Source organism: Oryctolagus cuniculus, chromosome 4 (assembly GCF_051225735.1).
Source record: "Oryctolagus cuniculus isolate XC-2025 breed Fujian yellow rabbit chromosome 4, ASM5122573v1, whole genome shotgun sequence".
NCBI classification, from domain to species: Eukaryota; Metazoa; Chordata; class Mammalia; order Lagomorpha; family Leporidae; genus Oryctolagus; species Oryctolagus cuniculus.
In genome coordinates this window covers 6,636,501-6,655,975 of record NC_142870.1, presented here as the reverse complement: position 1 = coordinate 6,655,975, position 19,475 = coordinate 6,636,501, and the positions used below count along the sequence as shown (strand labels likewise).

General features: G+C 54.0%; 1 protein-coding gene across 12 annotated transcripts in view; it reads right to left on the bottom strand.

Annotated features, from left to right (window-relative positions):
• The window catches only part of ERG (ETS transcription factor ERG), a 273,981-nt gene that overhangs the window by 52,170 nt on the left and 202,336 nt on the right, over positions 1-19,475 (bottom strand). For all 12 annotated transcript variants that reach the window (XM_089330556.1, XM_051833641.3, XM_017350791.4 and 9 more), the window contains one exon: positions 8,149-8,366. In XM_089330556.1, the coding sequence (XP_089186682.1) occupies positions 8,149-8,366 (218 nt within the window). The remainder of the gene's footprint in view (positions 1-8,148; positions 8,367-19,475) is intronic.

The following is a 19,475-nucleotide window of genomic DNA, read 5'->3' as shown; positions in this document are numbered from 1 at the left end:
AGTGCCAGCCCTGTAAGTTTTTAGGAAGGGTCCCTGGGATGTCTGGGTTTGCAAATCTCTTTGTCATCCTCATTATTTATTATTGATTTGAAAGAAAGAATTACAGAGAAAGAGAGAACCAGAGAGAGACAGAGCCAGAGAGAGATCTTCCATCTGCTAGTTCACTCCAAAATGACTGCAACAGCCGGGACCAGAGGCAGGCTGGAGCCAGGAGCTTCATCTGGGACTTCCATGTGGGTGCTGGGGCCCAAGCACTTGGCCCATCTACTACTGCTTTCCCAGGCCATAGCAGGGAGCTGGAAAGGAAGAGGAGCAGCCAGGACTCAAACCGGTGCCCACATGGGATGCCAGCACTGCAGGTGGCGGCTTAACCCGCTATGCCAGAGCGCCAGCCCTCAGACAACACCACTCCTTGTTTCTCACCTGTGCTGTCCCTTCGAGCACAGGAAAACATGTAGCCGAAGGGAGAAGCCCTCAGGGAGTGCGAAGGAGCAGGGCCCGGGGACAAGTGTCCCGACAGGTGTCTGAGCCAGCGACAAGCACGCCTGGAAACTCAGCGGCCGTCACGTGCAATACAGGTGTATCACAGCACGGGCACCTGCACACTCAGGGAGGACACTGGATGATGGGTCCCTGACACTCCATAACCGCAGCAGGCTGCAGGCGTGCTAACGTCATCCCCCTCAGAGCTCCCTCCCGTCCAGCCAAAGTCAATGGCTCGCTCCTCGCTGCCATGTCCCCTGTACCTGTGCCTGTCTCAAGACCTCACAGAGTCTATCACCTTGGAGATACCAGGAGCTCCTCCTAGCCTGGCGCAGCTCACAAGACGGGGTGTGTGCCCCACTGAGCGCAGCTCCTGGGCCGGGGTTCTCAGTCCCACACTACTGACTTGTGGAGCCAGCTGGTCTCTGGGCCACGCAGGATGCTGAGCGACACCCCTGGGTCCACCCACTGGAGGCCAGTAGCGTCCCCCCATGGTTGTGACAACCAGAACCCCTTCAGGCCTTGCCAAATGCTCCCTGGGGGTGGCCACTTGGGCTGGAAGCACGGGTTGAATGCATAGAAACACTGAACTCGGACAAAGAGGCAAAGGCCCCTCCAGGCTGCCTGATGTTTAGCTGAGCCAAGTTCATGTCCCCAGTGTGTGGGCTGGTGCAGTAGAGGGGCCTGGTCTGTGACCTCAGGGCTTTCCTGGTCGTGGCTGTACACACCTGAGCAGGGTGTATCCCCCCAACCCTGGGCCTGGCCTCCCTTCCTCATGCCATCTGCACAACCCAAGAACAGGGCAGGGCAGATCTCCCTTCAACACACATCCAGAGTGCGATGGCCACACCCACGCCTATGCCACCACCTCCTGCCTGCAAACCTCTCATGCCCACAGCCTGTGTCCTGTGGGACCCTGCTGAATCTGAGTGGCACACACACCCCCTTGCTCACCGCCCACACAGCTCTCTGGTCTCATTGGGGGTGGATGTCCGAGTCCCTCAGCGCCCCATTATCTCTGCAGACTCCTCCTCCTGCTCCCCAGGGGCCACCATACGTCAGCCCTGAGGGCCTCCCTGTTGTGCTACAGCACATCAGACCTCAGGCCTTTGCAGCTCCCACGCCCTCTGCCAGGAATAGTCCACTGCTGCTTACCCACAGGGCGCTCCTCAGCACTGCCTCTGGGGCTTTGTTCAAATGCCACCTCTTCAGGGCAACCTGCTCGGGCCGCCCAGCCTTGCTCTGCCATCCCCTTGCCGGCTGCCATCCCCTTTCTGAGCTGAGACATTCACCACTTGGCCTCTACCGTGATTCAACCTGCTATGCTTTACAGTTACAGATAATGGCGTGAGGCCTGGTTGGGGAGTAGAACGTGTGAGAGTCCTGGCAGGTGCTCTCTGGATGTAGGTGCAGGGGAAAGACTGGTTTGGGGCTGGGCTTGGCCATAAGGCCACAGCTGGCCAGGGTGTGAACCCTGGGGGTTTTCTCGTGCACGAGGCTGAGGGAAGAAAGAGGAGAGGCAGAGCGGGCTGTGCTGAGAAGTGATGCTCCGTGTCCACGCAAGGTGCAGTTAGGTTGGCACCCGCAAGCAGCCTGCTGTCGGAACGGGGCGGAGCCCGGCGCACAGTGATTTCCCTGTGGGCTCTTTGTGAGCAGCGACTCTTTTCCCTTCTGTTTCCCTTCTATAGTTTTTTTTCCCCAAGATTTTATTTATTTATTTGAGAGGCAGAGTTACAGAGAGAGAGAGAGAGAGAGAGAGAGAGAGAGAGGTCTTCTATCTGCTGGTTCACTCCCCAATTGGCTGCAACAGCCAGAGCTGGGCCGATCCAAAGCCAGGAGCCAGGAGCTTCCTCCAGGTTTCCCATGCGGGTGCAGAGGCCCAAGCACTTGGACCATCTTCTATTGCTTTCCCAGGCCACAGCAGAGAGCTGGATTGGAAGAGGAGCAGCCAGGAAACAAAATGGTGCCCATATGGGATGCCAGCCCTGCAGGCGGAAACTTAGCCCACTACACCACGGTGCTAGACCCTTGTATAGCTTTTGATGGATACTCCGCTGTAATGGCTATGGATCCCACTTCCCCACTTGCATCTCATCTGGGGAGCTGGTAAGCACACTGGGGCTGAGTCTCTGCACAACTCCACCCTGGCTCTGGAAGCCAAGGCCCTTCTCCTCTCAAAGCACTTGACCTTGGCCTCGTTGGGTGACAGATGGATGGACTGGGAGGGAGGGGATGTTCCCAAGGACAGTGCTCGCTGTGGAAGGGAGTGGGTCCTGTTCCCGCAAGATCCAGGCTGCAGATGGTGTCCTGGTCACTCAGAGGCCTTTGTAGAACAGCAAGGAGGTCCACATGGGCAGCCAAAGGTCCCACCTGAAGCCCAATTTCTGACCCCTTGGACTTGACTTCTGGAGGTGCACCTGCTACAGGAAAGCTGACCACACCCAAGCTCAGAGCTCGATGGCTCCTCTCGCCTGCAGCCTGTGCATCTGGAAGGAGGCGGGGAGAGGGAGCCTAAGTAAGCCACAGGTCTGTCCCTGTCCCTTTCTTCGGGGAGAGGCCCAGCCAGCTCTGTAGCAGGACCCTGCCACGTCCCCTGCACCTCAGCGGGTGCCTCTTCCAGGGGGCCAGAGTGAGGCTGAGTGAATGCAGGCCCATGTTGCTCTCTGTGGAGGAGCATCTGACACGTGTGACCAGCACTTGATCCTGTGACAAGGGCCACTTCTACTGCTCCAGGTGACAGGGGTCTTGGCTCCATGGAAGGACTGTGCACCTCACCTTCCTTCTCCTCCAGGGAAACCTTTGATCCACACCCACCTCTCACCACTCCGTGAGGTCACAAAGCCTGACAGGTCCCTGGGGAGCCTCCTACCTGATGCTAACCCCTCTCCCTGCTTCCTGCCCAACTGGGCTGAGTCCCTTCAGTGGGAGGGAGCTGCCACCTCAGGTTTGGAGACCTGGGCACCGGAAGAGCTCTACTGAGCACTGGCCAGCATGGGCCCTGGCAGCGTCAGTCCCCCGTGTCAGCCCGGCTGGGGGACTGCGCTCTGTGGTTAAGCACTGATGGAGGTGTTGCTAGGAAGATATCTTGTGGACCTGGTTAATGTCTACCATCGACTACCAGGCAGGCATCTGGCCTAGTGGGGTCAGTTCTTGCTCGGGCTCCCGACTCCAGCTCCCTGCCCATGCACACCCTGGGAAGCAGCAGCTAACAGCTCAATTAGTCGAGTTCCCACCACTCACGTGGGAGACCTGCATTGAGTTCCCGGCTCCCAGCGTCAGCCCGACCCAGCCCTGCAAACCAGCAGGTGGAAGCTCCCTCTGTCTGCCTCTTGACTAAATAAGTAAATTAGCTAAAAAGGACATGACCTTGGATAATGTGGGTGAGCTTTGTTTAATCAGCTTTGTTTAATCAAGAACAAAAACTAGTTTCCCAAAAAAGAATTGAGAATTCTGTCTCAAGACTGTGACACGGAAACCCTGAGCCCCCAGCCTGCCCTACACAGCTTAGATGTGCCAGCCTCCACCACCACGTGAGCTCATCCCACAAAAAGCTCATGACATGCTAGAAACCTCTAGGGTCTGTGTCTCTGGAAAACCCCACGGACCCTCCAGGCCAGACTCCAGATGTAGCAGATACACACACACACACGGGAAACAGCAGGACCTAACCCTGCCCCTTCCATCCCTGGGACACTGTGGGGGTGATGACACCTGGCACCCCTGTGGCATGTGTGTCCAGTGGGAGGCCCCAAAGCTTGGAGCTCCTCCCCTTCCTACTTAGAGGAGCATGGCCAGCTTTTTTTTTCTTTTTTTTTTTTTTTTTTTTTTTTTTGGACAGGCAGAGTTAAACAGTGAGAGAGAGAGAGAGAGAGAGAGAGAAAGGTCTTCCTTCTGCCGGTTCACCCCCCAAATGGCCGCTACGGCTGGCGCACTGCGCCGATCTGAAGCCAGGAGCCAGGTGCCGCTTCCCAGTCTCCCATGCGGGTGCAGGGCCCAAGCCCTTGGGCCATCCTCCACTGCACTCCCGGGCCACAGCAGAGAGCTGGACTGGAAGAGGAGCAACCAGTACAGAATCCGGCGCCCCAACTGCGACTAGAACCAGGGTACCAGCGCCGCAGGCAGAGATTAGCCTAGTGAGCTGCGGCACCGGCCAACATCAGCTTTCTTACCCTCAGGGCCCCCTGAGAATCCCCCAGGACAAGGAGGTGGCATGACTGACTTCCCTGGGGGAACATACCCTCACTCCACCTCCAAGGCTGGACGTGCACTCAGAACGCCCACGCTGCGAGCATCTGCACCAAGCTAAGCTCCGTGAGGCCCGAGGGACACGAGAGCTGAAGGCCCCAGTGTCCCCTAGCAGGGGAAGGCCCAGGTCCTCCCCAGAAAGATTCCAGGTCCCAGGAAGAGCCCACAGGCCAGCACCTGTCCTCTCACCCACCTAACACAGGAGCTGCCCAGCGCCCTCTCCTCAGCTGGGCTTCGGGCTGGGAGGGAGCTGCCCTCCGGTCTCCCTTAGAGGCCAAAACCCCTTGGCTGTCCCATCCTGAGGTTGCAGGGGAACCACCACAGGCCAGAGAGCGAGTGGACGTCAGCCGCTGACGGGCATCATGGCCCATGTCCAGGGACGCAGGGCTGGCTTCCCCAGATGGAATCCACAGTGAGAAACTTGGGTCTCTGCAGCACCACGCCCACCTCCTCCCTCGGGGCTCCCTGGTGAGGCCTGCTAAGTGTAGACTGGCCTCCCCTCCCCTCCACTCCCTTTCTCTCTCTCTTTCTCTCTCTCTCTCTCTCTTCCCCCCATCCCAACCCTGCCCTTCACTCATTGCATACATGCAGGTGCCCCAGACATCCTTGGAAAAACTGAATTAAAAGATAAGTTTATTCGGGTACAAGCTGTTTTCAAAATCCATGGCTAGATTTTTTTCATGATATGAATTTTCTGTGAACTTTCTGAAGACCCCTTGTATTTCCTGCAGGTAGAAGTCGGCCTCTAAGACAAACTTCAGCAGTGTACCTTGCTCCTCGGGCTTCCCATGTGACCATGCTGGCCTGGATGGGAACACAGGACTTCATCCAAAGCAGGAGCCACTCGGGATTTCCAGGCTTAGGTTCAGCAACCAGTCCATGTGCTTTGTTTATTTGTTAATTCATTCATTTAGAAAGGCACAGAGAGAGAGAAATAGAGGTAGAGAGATGAAATAGAGGTAGAGGGAGAGAGGAAGAGAGGGAGAGAGGGAGAGAGGGAGAGGGGGAGAGAAGGAGAGAGGGATAGAGGGAGAGGGGGAGAGAGGGAGAGGGGGAGAGGGGGAGAGAGGGAGAGAGAGGGAGAGGGAGAGAGAGGGAGAGGGGGAGAGGGGGAGAGAGGGAGAGAGGGAGAGGGGGAGAGAGGGAGAGAGGGAGAGAGGGAGAGGGGGAGAGAGGGAGAGAGGGAGAGAGGGAGAGAGGGAGAGAGGGAGAGAGATCCCATCTACTGGTTCACTTCCCAATTACCCACAACAGTTGGGGCTGGACCAGGCTGAAGCTGAGTCGGGAACTCAATCCAGATCTCCCACATGGGTGCCAGGGACTACTTGAGCCCTCGCCACTGCCTCCCTAGGTGCTCATTAGCAGAAGCTGGGCTCGGAAGCAGAGCTGGGACCGGCACCCAGGCGCTCTGATACGGGATGTGGGAGTCCCAAGCAGTGCAGTGTCTGAGCCACTGTGGCAAATGCCTGCCTCGCTGGTGCAATCTTTACAGCATGATTACAACTGCGTTTGTCTGAAGGCTCAGAAATGCACACCGTCAGCGGCCTCAGAAACAGCTGATAAGTAGACGCGGCTCACCGGCAGAATGCCGCAGTGAAATAACTAGCTCCCCACGACCTGGGCCCTCTCAGAGGCACCCGGGGCCCCCTCAGAGCTCCGGGTTATTAGTCCGGAGCTCCTCATGCAGCACCTGTATCCTGGCAACACCCAACACCAGAGGGACTCCCTGCTTCACAAAGCCGCCGGCGGGGCCGGTGCTATGGCACAGCAGGTGAAGCTGCTGCCTGCAGCACTGGCATCCCATACACGCACCAGTTCATGCCCCGGCTGCTCCACTTCCCAGCCAGCTCCCTGCTAATGTCTGGGAAGAGCAGCAGAAGATGGCCCAAGTGTTTGGATCCCTGCACCCACGTGGGAGACTTGGAAGAAGCTCCTGGCTTCTGGCTTCCGTCTGGCCATTGCAAACATCTGGGGAGTGAACCAGCAGTTGGAAGAACTCTCTTTCTCTCTCTTTGTAACTCAGACTTTCAAATAAACAAATAAACCTTTAAAAAATAAAGTCGCCAGACACATAGAAGGGAGCTGAGTTCTCTCGCAGGCAGGGAACACTGTGGCGCTCCTGCCCCTCCCCACCTGGCCCGCTGGGGGCTCGCCGTGGACTCGCCGTGGACCCTCCCTTGAAGGCACCGTGACTTGGCACCTTCATGAATGCCCCACGAGCCGCTGACGCAATGGTTTCCAGCACTTTTAAAACATGACAGTTAAACGCACTCAGCCTTAAAGCACACATACAACAAAAGCACTCTCTATTACAGCTGCAGCGGAGTGGAAAAATGTTCCACTGGGTGTGGAGGCGAGCACCCCTGGTTTGAATCCAAATTCTGAGTCCCCCTAAGTGGTAACTCTAGGTTGGCCAGGAAGTGCCTGCTCCCTGGTCTCCTCCTCCATCAGCTGGGGCCGGGAGGAAGTGCAGTACCAGAAGGCGCAGGCTGCTCTCGGGACCCTAGGTAGCTGTGCAGCTTAGCGATACTTAAAATCTGTGCTGGGATTTTACATGGCCTCTGCTGAATACATATGGGGTATTACATCACAGCGGAAAGTCATTTTACTTTTCCCGGCTTCATCCAGTAAAATGCTTCTGGGCGCCAGGCACAGTCCTGCATTTGATACCACGTCCTACGCGCTGGCTGGGGTTTATGATGAACCCAGAAAAGTTACGGGAGCTGGGACGACAGGGCTTCATGGAGAATAGAGGGGAGAGCAAAGGGCATCGAGGAAGGGGCCGACAAGGAGAGATGAGGGTGGAGACACACCAGCAAAGCCAAAGGTAAGGCTTGGACATTGAGGCCACCTTAAAATGTTCAAGGAAAACAAAATTAAAAATACTTTGCAGTCCACGCCTAAGAGGCACAGTTCAAACACTCATGAGAGATGCCTATCACAGAAAAGCTAAGCATGAATTGCAAATTTTTTTGCATCAAAATAAACTTATTTTGCATCGAATAAACTTATTAAGTCCACGTTTCCAGGAGCTTTTGAGAAGTGCTCTCACGAGCTACACTGGCTGGCCACCGGCTGCCTCTCTCTCTCCATAAAGACACAAGGCAGCATTATTCTCCAGGCACTACAATCAAAGAGAGGAAGGCTGCCATACGTGGGGACAAAGCCCCTGCCCACAGGGCTGTGCGCCTGGGAAAGGGGGACTGGACGCCACTTCTTCAAAGACTTCGTGGCAAAGAAACCACTGGTTTTACGACCTCCATCTTCAGCAGGAACCACGGGAGCCCACACTTTCTCCACGTCGCCCCCATGTCACCGGTACAATCTCTGCAGAAGGGGTCACCGCCCACATCCACGTCTCCCTCTCAAGGGACAGGGAAAGGGGAGGGCAGGGAGAAGCGGGGTCCGCGGCCCGCTTACCTTGAGCCGTTCACCTGGCTGGGGTTACATTCCATCTTGATGGTGACCCTGGCCGGGGGCTGAGACAGCCACTCCTGCTGGGGGACGCGTGGGCTCATCTTGGATGTCTGGCCATAGTCGCTGGAGGAGGACGCGGTCATCTCGGCCTTGGCCAGGTGCGGCGTTCCGTAGGCGCACTCGAACAGCGACTGGTCCTCGCTCACGACAGATAAGGCCTCCTGCACACCCAGACAAACACACGTTCAGGACACCCCGAAGGACGGTTTGGGTCTCAGCAAGTCGTTGGTGTCAAAGTCACCTCTAACGGGGACCGCCTCTTAGGCCGTCCTGTGGGCACCCATTTCCACCTCCCCGAGGGAAAGGGTTGCTCATTTGCTTCCCTGCAGACCAGCTCGCAACCGGCGGCCTACACAAAGTTTGGTGCAGCTCTCCAAGCACCCTGGGCTTCGCTGCGGCACGGGAGATAATTCCCACTTTAATCTCAAACTCAAGGAAGTTGAATTTCAAAGGTCTTAGGAGACACCCAATTGCATGTGTCACTACTTGACAAATGCAATCTATAATTCGAGCAGACAGGGTACAGAACGGCCATGAAGATTAAAAAAAAGAAACGTCAAGGCTAACACCTGAGCATCTGGCAACGTCACCACATCCCCAGGAGACGCTGAGGGAGAAGGGAGTTTTAAGAAGAAGAGTGAGGGAAAAGGGAGCACCAGAGACGATCGGCCAAGATGCGGATTTTTCCACTCTAAGTTATCAGCTGAAACACAGTTTCAAGGGGTGCTTCCATGATGGAGAACATCTGGATGATAAATGAACCAAAAAAAAAAAAAAAAAAAAAGCTGTGAATTATCCAGATGCCTGCAAGTACCAGAGGGTTTAAAATATCTGGATCAGGGAACAGCTCTTTCATGCTCCTTTTTTATTAATATCTTTGCTCTTCTGCAGGATTTTAATGAGAAGAAATAGAAATGGGTCACCGGTGGATGGTTTTCCGTGGTTTTTAAGTAGAACAAGTGGCTAGCCTATGGCCACGTTTACCTTCTCTACCCAAAGCAGCACCAACCACTGATTTGGAAACTTCAGCCGTGAGTGGCCTGGGCAGCAAACACACAGAGCAACGGTGACAGCATCGCCTGTCAGTTTCAAACACAGAAAACACAAACACGCGACAGCCCAGCTGTGCCAGCACCTCAGCGTCCTCAGAACTGCCACCAACCAGTGAGAGTCAGACGCCGACGGAGCCGTAAATTGTTTTTTTAATGGAGGACGGCGGGGGTGGGCCCTGCGGTGGCCTCCTAGTCCAGACTTCTGTCTGCCAGTGAGAACTCTGAGGTCCAGAAAGGTCCACGCTGAACCGTGAAGGAGCTGGCCAAAATCAACCAGGGGGTCAGTGGTAGGAGGGACGCGTGTCCCCCTGACCATCCAGGTCTACAGAGGCCTATTTGTAGCTTCTGGTTAGGGCTATGTGTGGAAATGACCTCTTCCTGCTGGTTCTTGGGTTCGGTAGGAAGAGAGCCCTCGGCGTCAGCCTTCCTAAGTTGGGAACGACTACCCTACCTAGAAGACCAGAATCCAGGAAACACTGCAGCCAGTTGTACAAAGCATGCCTCTCCCATCCTAGCTCACGCTCGGTCCCACTCTAGCCCCCGTGTACCCGAAGACCATGGGCACGGACTTCTCCGCCTCTGGTGCACTGCACTGAGTCAGTAGAAGCATTAAAAGGAACAAGCTATGTTCCCTGGCTCCCAGAGTGCCGAACAGGTGTCTGAGCACAGGTGACCTCCACCCCTGACCCCGTCAGAAGCCCTCAAGCCACAGCGCTGTGCCCCTCTGGGAGAGACCAGGCCCGGAGCTTCAACAGGAATGCAAACTCTACAAGAGGACGAGAGCTTTGCGGGGCTGAGAGCCAGAGGCAGGTGCAAGGAGAAGAAAAGGCAGCCTGTACATGCAGTGGAACCACACACATCAGCCCACAGAGATGGCAGGAGCAGTGCAGAGAAGCTGGCTGTGTAGACACAGGGCCCCTGTGTGCCATGGTCTTGAGTTCCATGCATGGCTCTCTCTCTGGTCATACATGGCAAATGTAAGGACTGTAGGGTCACGGACGTGGGCTTAAGAGTAAAACCTGAACCTTAGATGCATTACAGTCATGGCACGAATGATCACTCCTTGAGTGATTTTTGCCAAGTGGTGCCTCCCTTCCCACGACAGAGCTGCATAGAGTGAGTGGGTTTTACACACCCAGGACAGAAAACAAGGCTGACGGCAGCCCTAGCCGCCCCCCACCCCTTCCTGGGCCTGGAGGGGAACAACACACTATGTAATGTTAGCTTTGGCTCACCCATGGCTAGGAACACGAAGAAAAGTGTGATTTATACCAGCAATTGGCAAACACGGGTTACGTATAGGGGACAGGCTAAATTTTAAACTGCAAATTAAAAGGAGAATGGCTTAAACAACAATCGAAAAAGAAAAAAAAAAAACAGTGCTTAAAAATATTAGTGTATCACCAAGATAAAGTAAGATATCTAGAGAACTGTAGCATTAGAGCGAGACAAGCAAAAGACAGGACCAAAATCTTCTAAGAAGAGATGGAAGGGCAGGCGCCCATTCTCACATCTGGTAAAGCACCATTTCAGCACATGGTCTTCTAAAGAAAGAAATCAAAGTTAATTGAGTTCGATTTAGGGGGGGAAATCCTTAGAAATGCTTCAGATAGGGGAGGCACACCTCCTCCTTCAAGTCTCCACATGCTTCTCAGAGTTAATACTGAGAAAAAGAGAGATGGCCATAAAATTCAGCAGGAGCAAGGCACCACCCACTGCCGTGTTCCTTAGCAGGGAAGATTCTAGAAATGAAGAGGCCTCAGCTAAACGGCCACAGGGAAGCAAAGGAGCCCATACTGAGAAGACAGAACAATGTAGTCACTGCTGCAGAACAATGTAGCCACTGCTGCAGAACAATGTAGCCACTCGCTATGCAGCGATTCTGAGTAGCCCAAGGCTGCCAATGCCGGGACAGACAACCTAGGGAAAAGAAATGAGCAAACAGACCAACAAATTCACACACGGCCACACACGTTCACCACCGCACAGAGCATCTTCAAAAAGCTCATGAATGTGTGTGTCTGGGAAAACCACGCATGGGTTTCACAAGTTTTTGTGTGTATTTTTAACTCCATTTTCCACAAACATTTTGAAGTACTCTCATAGCACATTTCTTTTTAAGATTTATTTATTTATGTGAAAGGAAGAGTGATAGAGAAAGAGAGAGAGAGAGAGAGAGAGAGAGAGAGAGAATCTTCCATCTGCTGGTTCAATTCCAAATGCTTGCAATGTCCAGGGCTGGGCCAGGCCAAAGACAGGAGCCTGGAATTCCATCCACGTGGGTGCAGAGCCCAGACACAGCACCATCCTCCGCTGTTTTCCCAGGCACACTGGCAGGAAGCCGAACAGGAGTGGAGCAGCTGGGACTCAAACCAGCACCCGCTATGGGATGCCGGCGCTGCAGACGGCGGTGGCTTAGCCCGCTGTGCCAGATACCTGTCCCTGAGACATCTCAACAATGCAGGAGGTCAACGAACAGAGGCTGGGGGGCAGTGAGGGGCACCTCTCAGGGCAGTGAGAGGCCTCCTGCTACAAGCAGTCACCAGGGTCAGCTCCTGTTCTTCAGAAGCAAACCGAGCCACAGACACCCTGGGCGGAGCCCTGTGTGGGTCTCATCATGGACGGCAAAGGCCGGAGGTTGGGTTCTCCCTGCCTGGAGGACCCGGGACTTCAAAGGCAAAGAGGACTCAGCCTGACGGGATTAAATCCAGGAGGGAGCCTGGCGCTCAGGCTGGGGACCAGGGACCACCAGGCCCCAGAGCGGCTCTCCTGCCCCTTGCCAACGCCCCCGTGTGCCTGCCTCCTGGCTTCCGTCCTCCCCTGCCCACCTGCCCAGGTGGCAGCAGATGCCTGGGATAACGGGCCCAGTTTATTCTTTCCAGAACCTGCAGTCAGCCACGGGGCTAGGGAACTGTTTTGGTTGATTTATAAGAGAGAATTCAAAAACAGGCAGAAATGTGGCGTGATAATTTAATATGCCTGCCTCGCAATGACTATAAAAAGACGTGAACTTTAGACTGTGTGTGCCAGCCTCTGGGGGCGTATTTGCTGCAGCTCCAGGAAAGTTGGGATATTCTGATGTGGTGAGGGCAGCTTCCCAAGGCCGTTTTTTTATGAACTGGGGAGAAATGCATAAATTCTGAGCACGGCGTGCCCGAACAAAAGACAGCGCTGTGTTAGTATGAGCGCGTGTATGACTTCACTTGAATGCTGAATATATACCAATCGCACACGAGGACCCCTCCTTGGGAGTTTGGTCATGAAATAACGGCTGACCTGCCGTTCTTTCCAGCAAGGCGGGGGTGGGACACTCACAACCAATTGACATCTCACCCTGTAACACTGAAACGCCTCTCCGTAGCCAAGGAACTACACTGGGACACGACCAAGGATCCAAAATACTGAGCTTAAAAAAAAACTAAAATGGAAAAATTAAAAAGCCAAATGCACTTGGTCTGCCTTCTGGCATTTCCAGTAATAGATGCAGGGATCTTCTGTTACAGATTAATGTTCTCAGAGGCCCGCATATTTCAAGTCGGAGACTCAGAAAATAAGGGGCCCGGAGCAAGTTTGCTTCTCGTCTGTGCTCCCAGAGGTCCATAAAATACGAAATGGTCTCTACAGAGAATCCACACTTTCTACTTCCTTGAAAACCTGAGCGTGGTAAAGACACTGAGGAAGTCTCCCAGAGTGACCGGCTCACAGCTGAAGCAAGGGGAGGGCACCGGGGCCGAGAGAGTGCTCCCTTGGGGATTCTTCCAACATGAGACAGACAGCTGGAACCAGACCTCTGGAGAAGGAATGGGGCTCCCGGAGCACTCATCCGCTTCCCCATCTCTTAGGTGCTGTAATTATCTGATGATTACGAAAGGAATGGAAAAGCCAAGACAGGCAAACATCCCGGGGTCATGGCTGTGCTTTTAGAAACAAAGAACGTCCTAAAGACACTGGTTCTCTCGAGGCAGCGTGGACACCGTCCACCTCCTAAGACAGGGGCCTGCCTTATCTGTCAGACAGCCCCATCAACCCTATACCAAACCAATCTTTATATTTCTCTTGTAGAGGCCAGCCTTGGGCAACACCGCCTATACCACTGCCATCCTGTATCAGAGCACGGGTTCAAGTCTTGGTTGCTCTGCTTCTGGTCCAGCTCCCTGCTAATGCACCTGGGAAGGCAGTAAGTCATGTAACAAGTGCGTGGGTCCCTGTCACCCACATGGGAGACCCAGATGGAGCTCCTGGCTCCTGGCTTTGGCTTGGTTCAGCCCCAGCCATTGTGGCCTCTTGGGGAATGAACCAGTGGATGGATGATCTCTTTCTCTTTATGCCTCTCCCTTTCTCTGTCACTCTTTCAAACAGAAACGTGTTTTTTCTCTTGCACATAAACGAGCAGACTTTGATGCCTCTCTTAACTCCCCACACTATGATGAGTAAGGCATGTTTTAGCCACTTTCATAAACAATGGGTCCATCCTAAACTGAACCACTTTACCTCTCACTTTGCATGGAATGTCCTCTTAAGTTGCAGTTCATGATTTTGTTTGTTGGCAGGATTTTTTGTTCTCTCAAGGCAGATAAAATCATGGCACACTCATCACTATAACGGCACCTTGGATGCTCCGAAGTTTGGTCCCCAAATCCTTGCAACAGCCCCGTAAGAAGGGAAAGCCACAGGAGTGAGGGTGGGCCAGGAGCAGGGCTAGTGTCTCTGAGCAGGATCGGCCCAGGGCTGTCCGCTGCGCTGTCGGGGGTTTCTAGAAGGAAGGGGGCGGATGAAGGGAAGTGAGGCAGGGCAGTCCCCGTCTCGTCGTGGCTGGGGAGACGGCAGAGCTGCTCTCATGGGTAAGAGCTGGAACCACTCAGAAAGGGAAGTCTGGGAGAAGAAAGCGGTGGGAGACGGAATCGCAGTGTCTGGGATGAAGTGGAGGAGTGGGTCCTGCCTACTCCTCCGTGAGCCTAGGCGGGTCACTCCCCAACTCGCTCACGCCTTGCAGAACCATGTACATCTACAAACCTGCCCCTTTCTTTGGTCAGTCGGATTATATTCAGACTCCAAAGAGTTGGCCATGTATTGGGGTGCACTCACCGCAGGTGGGCACCTGCCTTCTCTCAACAAGGGAAACGCAGGAAAACAGGGCAGGGAGAGACCCTCTTATCAACATGCCGGAGCCTGTGCCGCTCTGGTCACCTTTACTGGGTGTCTGTGGACCTCATGATTCTGGAGAGCTATCCACTGGGCTGCCTGCTGCCCTGCAGAATGGCACTTCTCCTCGCACACACAGTATTTGGAGGAAGGAAACAACAGCACACACAATACACAGGGCATAGAGAGAAAGCTCACTCTGCATCGCGAGTTTTGATTCTCAACATCTTGGGTTTTGCAGTTCCGACACCGCTGATGTCTCACCCAACAAGAACGTGCACCGGCCCCATGTGCCACACAAATCTAATGCACACTTTAAGTGGAAGATGGCTTTTACAAGCTGGGGGGTGATCATGTTGGCCCCGTCTTGATATTCTTTTCTTCTGAATTCTTCAGAGCAGGAAATATTAACATCAGATATTAAATACGGCATCTAGCCTTGTGTTCACGTTTTTCTAATTTAACATATTGCTATTTTCGTCCTGCAAAAATATAAAAATTTCTTGGATTGACCTCAAAGGAAGAGATGTGTGCAGGCAAACGAAGTCCACTACAGAACATCTCACTCCCACACGGCATCGGCAGGCACCGGCTTTACGATGTGCAATGCCAGCGTGGTGCTGAGAGGAGACCCAGGCAGACACATGTGCACACAGACACGCGTGCACTTACAGTGACAGACATAGAGATAATAAGAGGACAGGCACAGGGCACGCGAGGGGGTGTCCACACTTTCCTTATCTCTAAGCAGGGCCAAAACCTGACCTCCTATTAACCACACAACTAATGAACGATACCATATCCAGGCCGTAACGATGTACGTGGGCTCCGAAACCTGCATTGCATCCAGGGGTGAGGGCGGCTTCTTCTTGTGATGTGCAGCCGGTGACGGAGAGCGCCAGGGGATTGGGAAGCCGATGGCCATTGGCAATATGTGCAGTTGTGCTATTACTGGGTACGTTATTACAGGTTTTTTTTTGTTTGTTTTTTTTTTGACAGGCAGAATGGACAGAGAGAGAGAGACAGAGAGAACGGTCTTCCTTTTGCCGTTGGTTCACCCTCCAATGGCCGCCGCGGCCAGTGCGCTGCAGCTGGCGCACCGCGCTGATCCAATGGCAGGAGCCAGATGCTTCCTCCTGGTCTCCCATGGGGAGCAGGGTCCAAGCACTTGGGCCATCCTCCACTGCACTCCCTGGCCACAGCAGAGAGCTGGCTTGGAAGAGGAGCAACCAAGACAGAATCCGGCGCCCCGACCGGGACTAGAACCTGGTGTGCCGGCGCCGCAAGGCGGAGGATTAGCCTAGTGAGCCACGGTGCCGGCCCGTTATTACAGGTTTTACTTCACATCCATGTAGGCTTAAAGTAGGGGCTCTAGATAGGTGGGTGACCTACAAAAATCAATACTAAGGATGTGGTTGGCCTGTGGTGCACTGGGTAGCTGTCACCCACAAAGCCAGAATCCCACAGGGGAGAGAGAACTCCAGTTCCTGGGCCTGAGGACTTGGGTCCCTGCCACCCACATGGGAGACCAGGTGCTATTTCTGCCTCCTGGCCCTGGCCTGGCCCAGTCCCTGCCACTGTAGCCACTTGGGGAGTGAATCGGCAGATGGAAAAATCCCTCTCTCTCCCCCTGTCTCTCCCTCTCTCTGTGTGACTCCACATTTCAAACGTATAAATGAATCTTTGTAAAAAAAAATAGTACTTAATGGAAAGTGAGATTTTCCAAAGCAAGGAGACTAACATCCAATTTGGGAGGTGGAGACCTTAGAAATACCATGAAAGATTGGAGCCTTGTAAAAAACGTCAGGGAATAGTTAAGTTCCGCAGTGAAAATGAGATTTAAATGAACCTTGGGACGTGAAGAAACCCAACCAAGAAATTCTGGAAACGACTCTCCTCCTGACATTCTCAGTGCGGCGCGGGCTGCCTCCCAACGCATCGAGAGAATGAGCAGGGTCCACCTAGCTTGGCCAAAGTCATTTAATCCTTGAACAAACACTGTGTCTGTGATGTTTTTGCTTAATTTTTTTCCTCCCACAAAGGAACATTTTTACCCCCCTAAAGACTCCTTCCCTTCTGGGGGGTGGAGAGCAAGTGCGAAGCCATGTGTGCAGGCATCCTGCTTGCAGGCTTGAGTGTGAGGAATGCAGGGGGCCCCCTTCAGATCTGTCTCTTCTCCTTGTGTTCCACACTTGTTTTTGTTTTTTTCAATCACTGCCATCAAGTCACACTCAGAAAACAGGCATCAGCCGCTTTTCTTTATTTTAATCTAGTTTCCAATAAGTCATCTGAAATGAAAGGTTTTTTTTTTCATGTTTTATCACTACATTTAGGATACTTAGGAGGCGTGTGTTAGAGCAGAGAGAGCGCTGAATTGGGGTGGGAGCCCTGGGTGTCAGGTCCTGTGCTGATGCAGGACTCTGCCCTTGACTCCCTATATCAACCGCGGGGTTTCTTAACCCTTTCCTGCTCCAAGTCTGAGCTTTCTGGCAGCTTGTGAGGAATGCAGACTTGCACCGGAATCCACCTGACAGTAACATCCGCAAGTGAGCCCGGTGCAAGTTCAAGCCAACCCTGCCCTCGCCGTTCTGAGTCTCGGCTCCTTCCACTATAAAGGTGACGTGGGTCTCAGCTGCTCACCTCCCAGGCAGGGTCAAGCGAGCCACTGTATGTGAAAGGTTTTAGAAACTTTAACCTTGTACTTAAATTAGGACCACATTAGTCGATGCGAGTGACCCAGAATCTCCTAGTGGCTCGAGGCAGGATCATGTTATTCTAATAAGCCAGATACTTGGAAAATTATAATATCTTTTGTATGTAACCGCCCACTTATTCTTTGCATGTGCCAAAATGCAAACCATACGTCTAGCTGACATGGGTCACTGCTAAAAGCACATTGGCCTGGTGGATGGAGCCTTTTGCTCTCCAGCCCAGTTCTCCTAGGAGTTTTCCATTGTAATTCTGCATCAGCTTGCTGGGTGCCAATCACAGAGAAGCCCGGGCAGGAAGGGAGGCATCCCTGGGCTCGGCACTGCATCCTCCACAGCTGGTCCACTTCCTGGCTTCCTGCTGGCCTCCTCACCATGACCAGCAACTGCATGAATGAATGAATGGACGGCCATACCGTATCTGGGGCCGTGGCAGATGAAGCTGCCGCCTGCGACAGCGGCACCCCATATAAGCTTCAGTTCAAGTCCCAGCTGCTCCACGCCCAAGCGAGCTCCCTGTCAATGCAGCTGGTAGGAAGCAGGGGAAGATGGTCCAAGTACATGGGCTCCTGCCACCCGTGCGGGAGACCTGGATGAAGCCCCTGGCTCCTGGCTTCAGCCTGGCCCAGCCCTGGCTGTTGCAGCCATTTGTGGACTGAACCAGCAGGTGGAAGATCTCTCTCATTTTCTGCCTCTCCATCTCTATGAATGAATGAATGAATGAATGAATAACAAGAAGAGCCATGGCAGATGTGCTAAGATGCTCCCATTCCGACTTTCTGAGTTTTGAACTCTGTGTGCTCAGGTTGTCATTTGGGGGATTCAGGTTTCCAGAGAGCAGGAGGCTGCCCAGAACACCACCTCCAAACTCCCAGACACGCAGCAGGGATGGAGGAGCGCTCCTCTCGCCTGCAGGAGCTCCCTGACAAACAGGCGCTCATGCTTGCTCCTCGCAGCACAGCACGCTGGAAGTACAGTACGCTGCACATCTGGAGTACGTCTCCACCATGAACCTCTGGCGCACGGATTCACTGCTTTCGATAAAATCCCAAGAATTTTATTCATGAGAAAAGTTTGGCACAATGGAAGACCTTGGCAAGCATCAGACAGGAGCAGCAGATGTCCTGGCCTCCACCCACAAGCCTGTCTCTAGCAGCTAATTCGCAGCAGGTATCTGTCTCGTGCCTTCCAACAACCCAGCCAAATTACAGCAGCCTTCAGCCCGTAAGGACTCGATGCAGTCCCCCACAGACAAGAGTGACCTGCACACTCAATGTGCATCAAGGGGGGCACACGGTCCCTGGTTTTTGTTTCTGTTAAAGAATTATTTTATTTATTTGAAAAGCAGAGTTACAGAGAGACAGAGACAGAGATCTTCCATCCTCTTGTTTGCTCCCCAAATGGCTGCAATGGCCAGGGCTGGCCAGGCTGGAACCAGGGGTCTGGAACTCTACCCAGGTCTCCCACGCAGGTGCAGGGGCCCAAGCACTGGGGCCACCTTCCACTACCTTCCCAGGCGCATCAGCAGAGAGCTGGATCAGAAGTGGAGCAGCCGGGACTCCAACTGGAGCTCATACAGAACGCCAGCATTGCCAAGTGGCGGCTTCACCCGATGTGTCACAATGCCGATCCCAGGGGTGTCCTGGTCTGAGACCCACAACCTCCTCCTCCAACAGCGGGGGCCCCTCCCTGCACAACACGAAATCTCCCAGTTACCCGGGAACATCCTCCTCCTGGCACGGCCAGCCTGCAAGAGCTCGCCCTGCTGCATCTCGAAGCAGGTGTGTAAATAAGGTAGAAACCAACAAGCTGGCCGTTGCCTGCAAGTCCCTTCGCCACGTGCGAGTTAAACGTGAACTGTGGGCTCTCCCCACGCCCCCCCCCAGGCCCCCAGATGACTCCCCATGTCCTTGTGGACATCTTCTCCCATGCCAAGGTGACCCCTTGGCACCCTGAGGCTGGGTGTCCTGCCTTCAAGTGTGGCTGGGCCTTGCCTCCCTCGTGGGAACAGTGTGGCTGTTTTGCACGTGAAAGACACCCACAACAAGGAAATACTGCTCTGCTGTGCAAAGTCTTGCAGGAACTGGGACTCTCGCAGAGAGAACACATGGATGGCATCCCCGCTATGCACACGGTGCCCGGGCACCTCCTTCACCTCCCCCTCAGCCCCAGTCCCATTGCTTACAGTCACTGCACAGAGCACACAGGAACTCAGACCTTTTCTTCCTCTTAGACGCTGACTTATGCTGGGGAAGGAGCTGCGGTCCACCCACCACGAGGGGCCCAGCCTGGCCCAGCGCACCTTGCACCCGTGCAGCCATGACGCCTCCCATCCCAGGGCTGGGGACTAAGCCCATGCTTTGCAGAT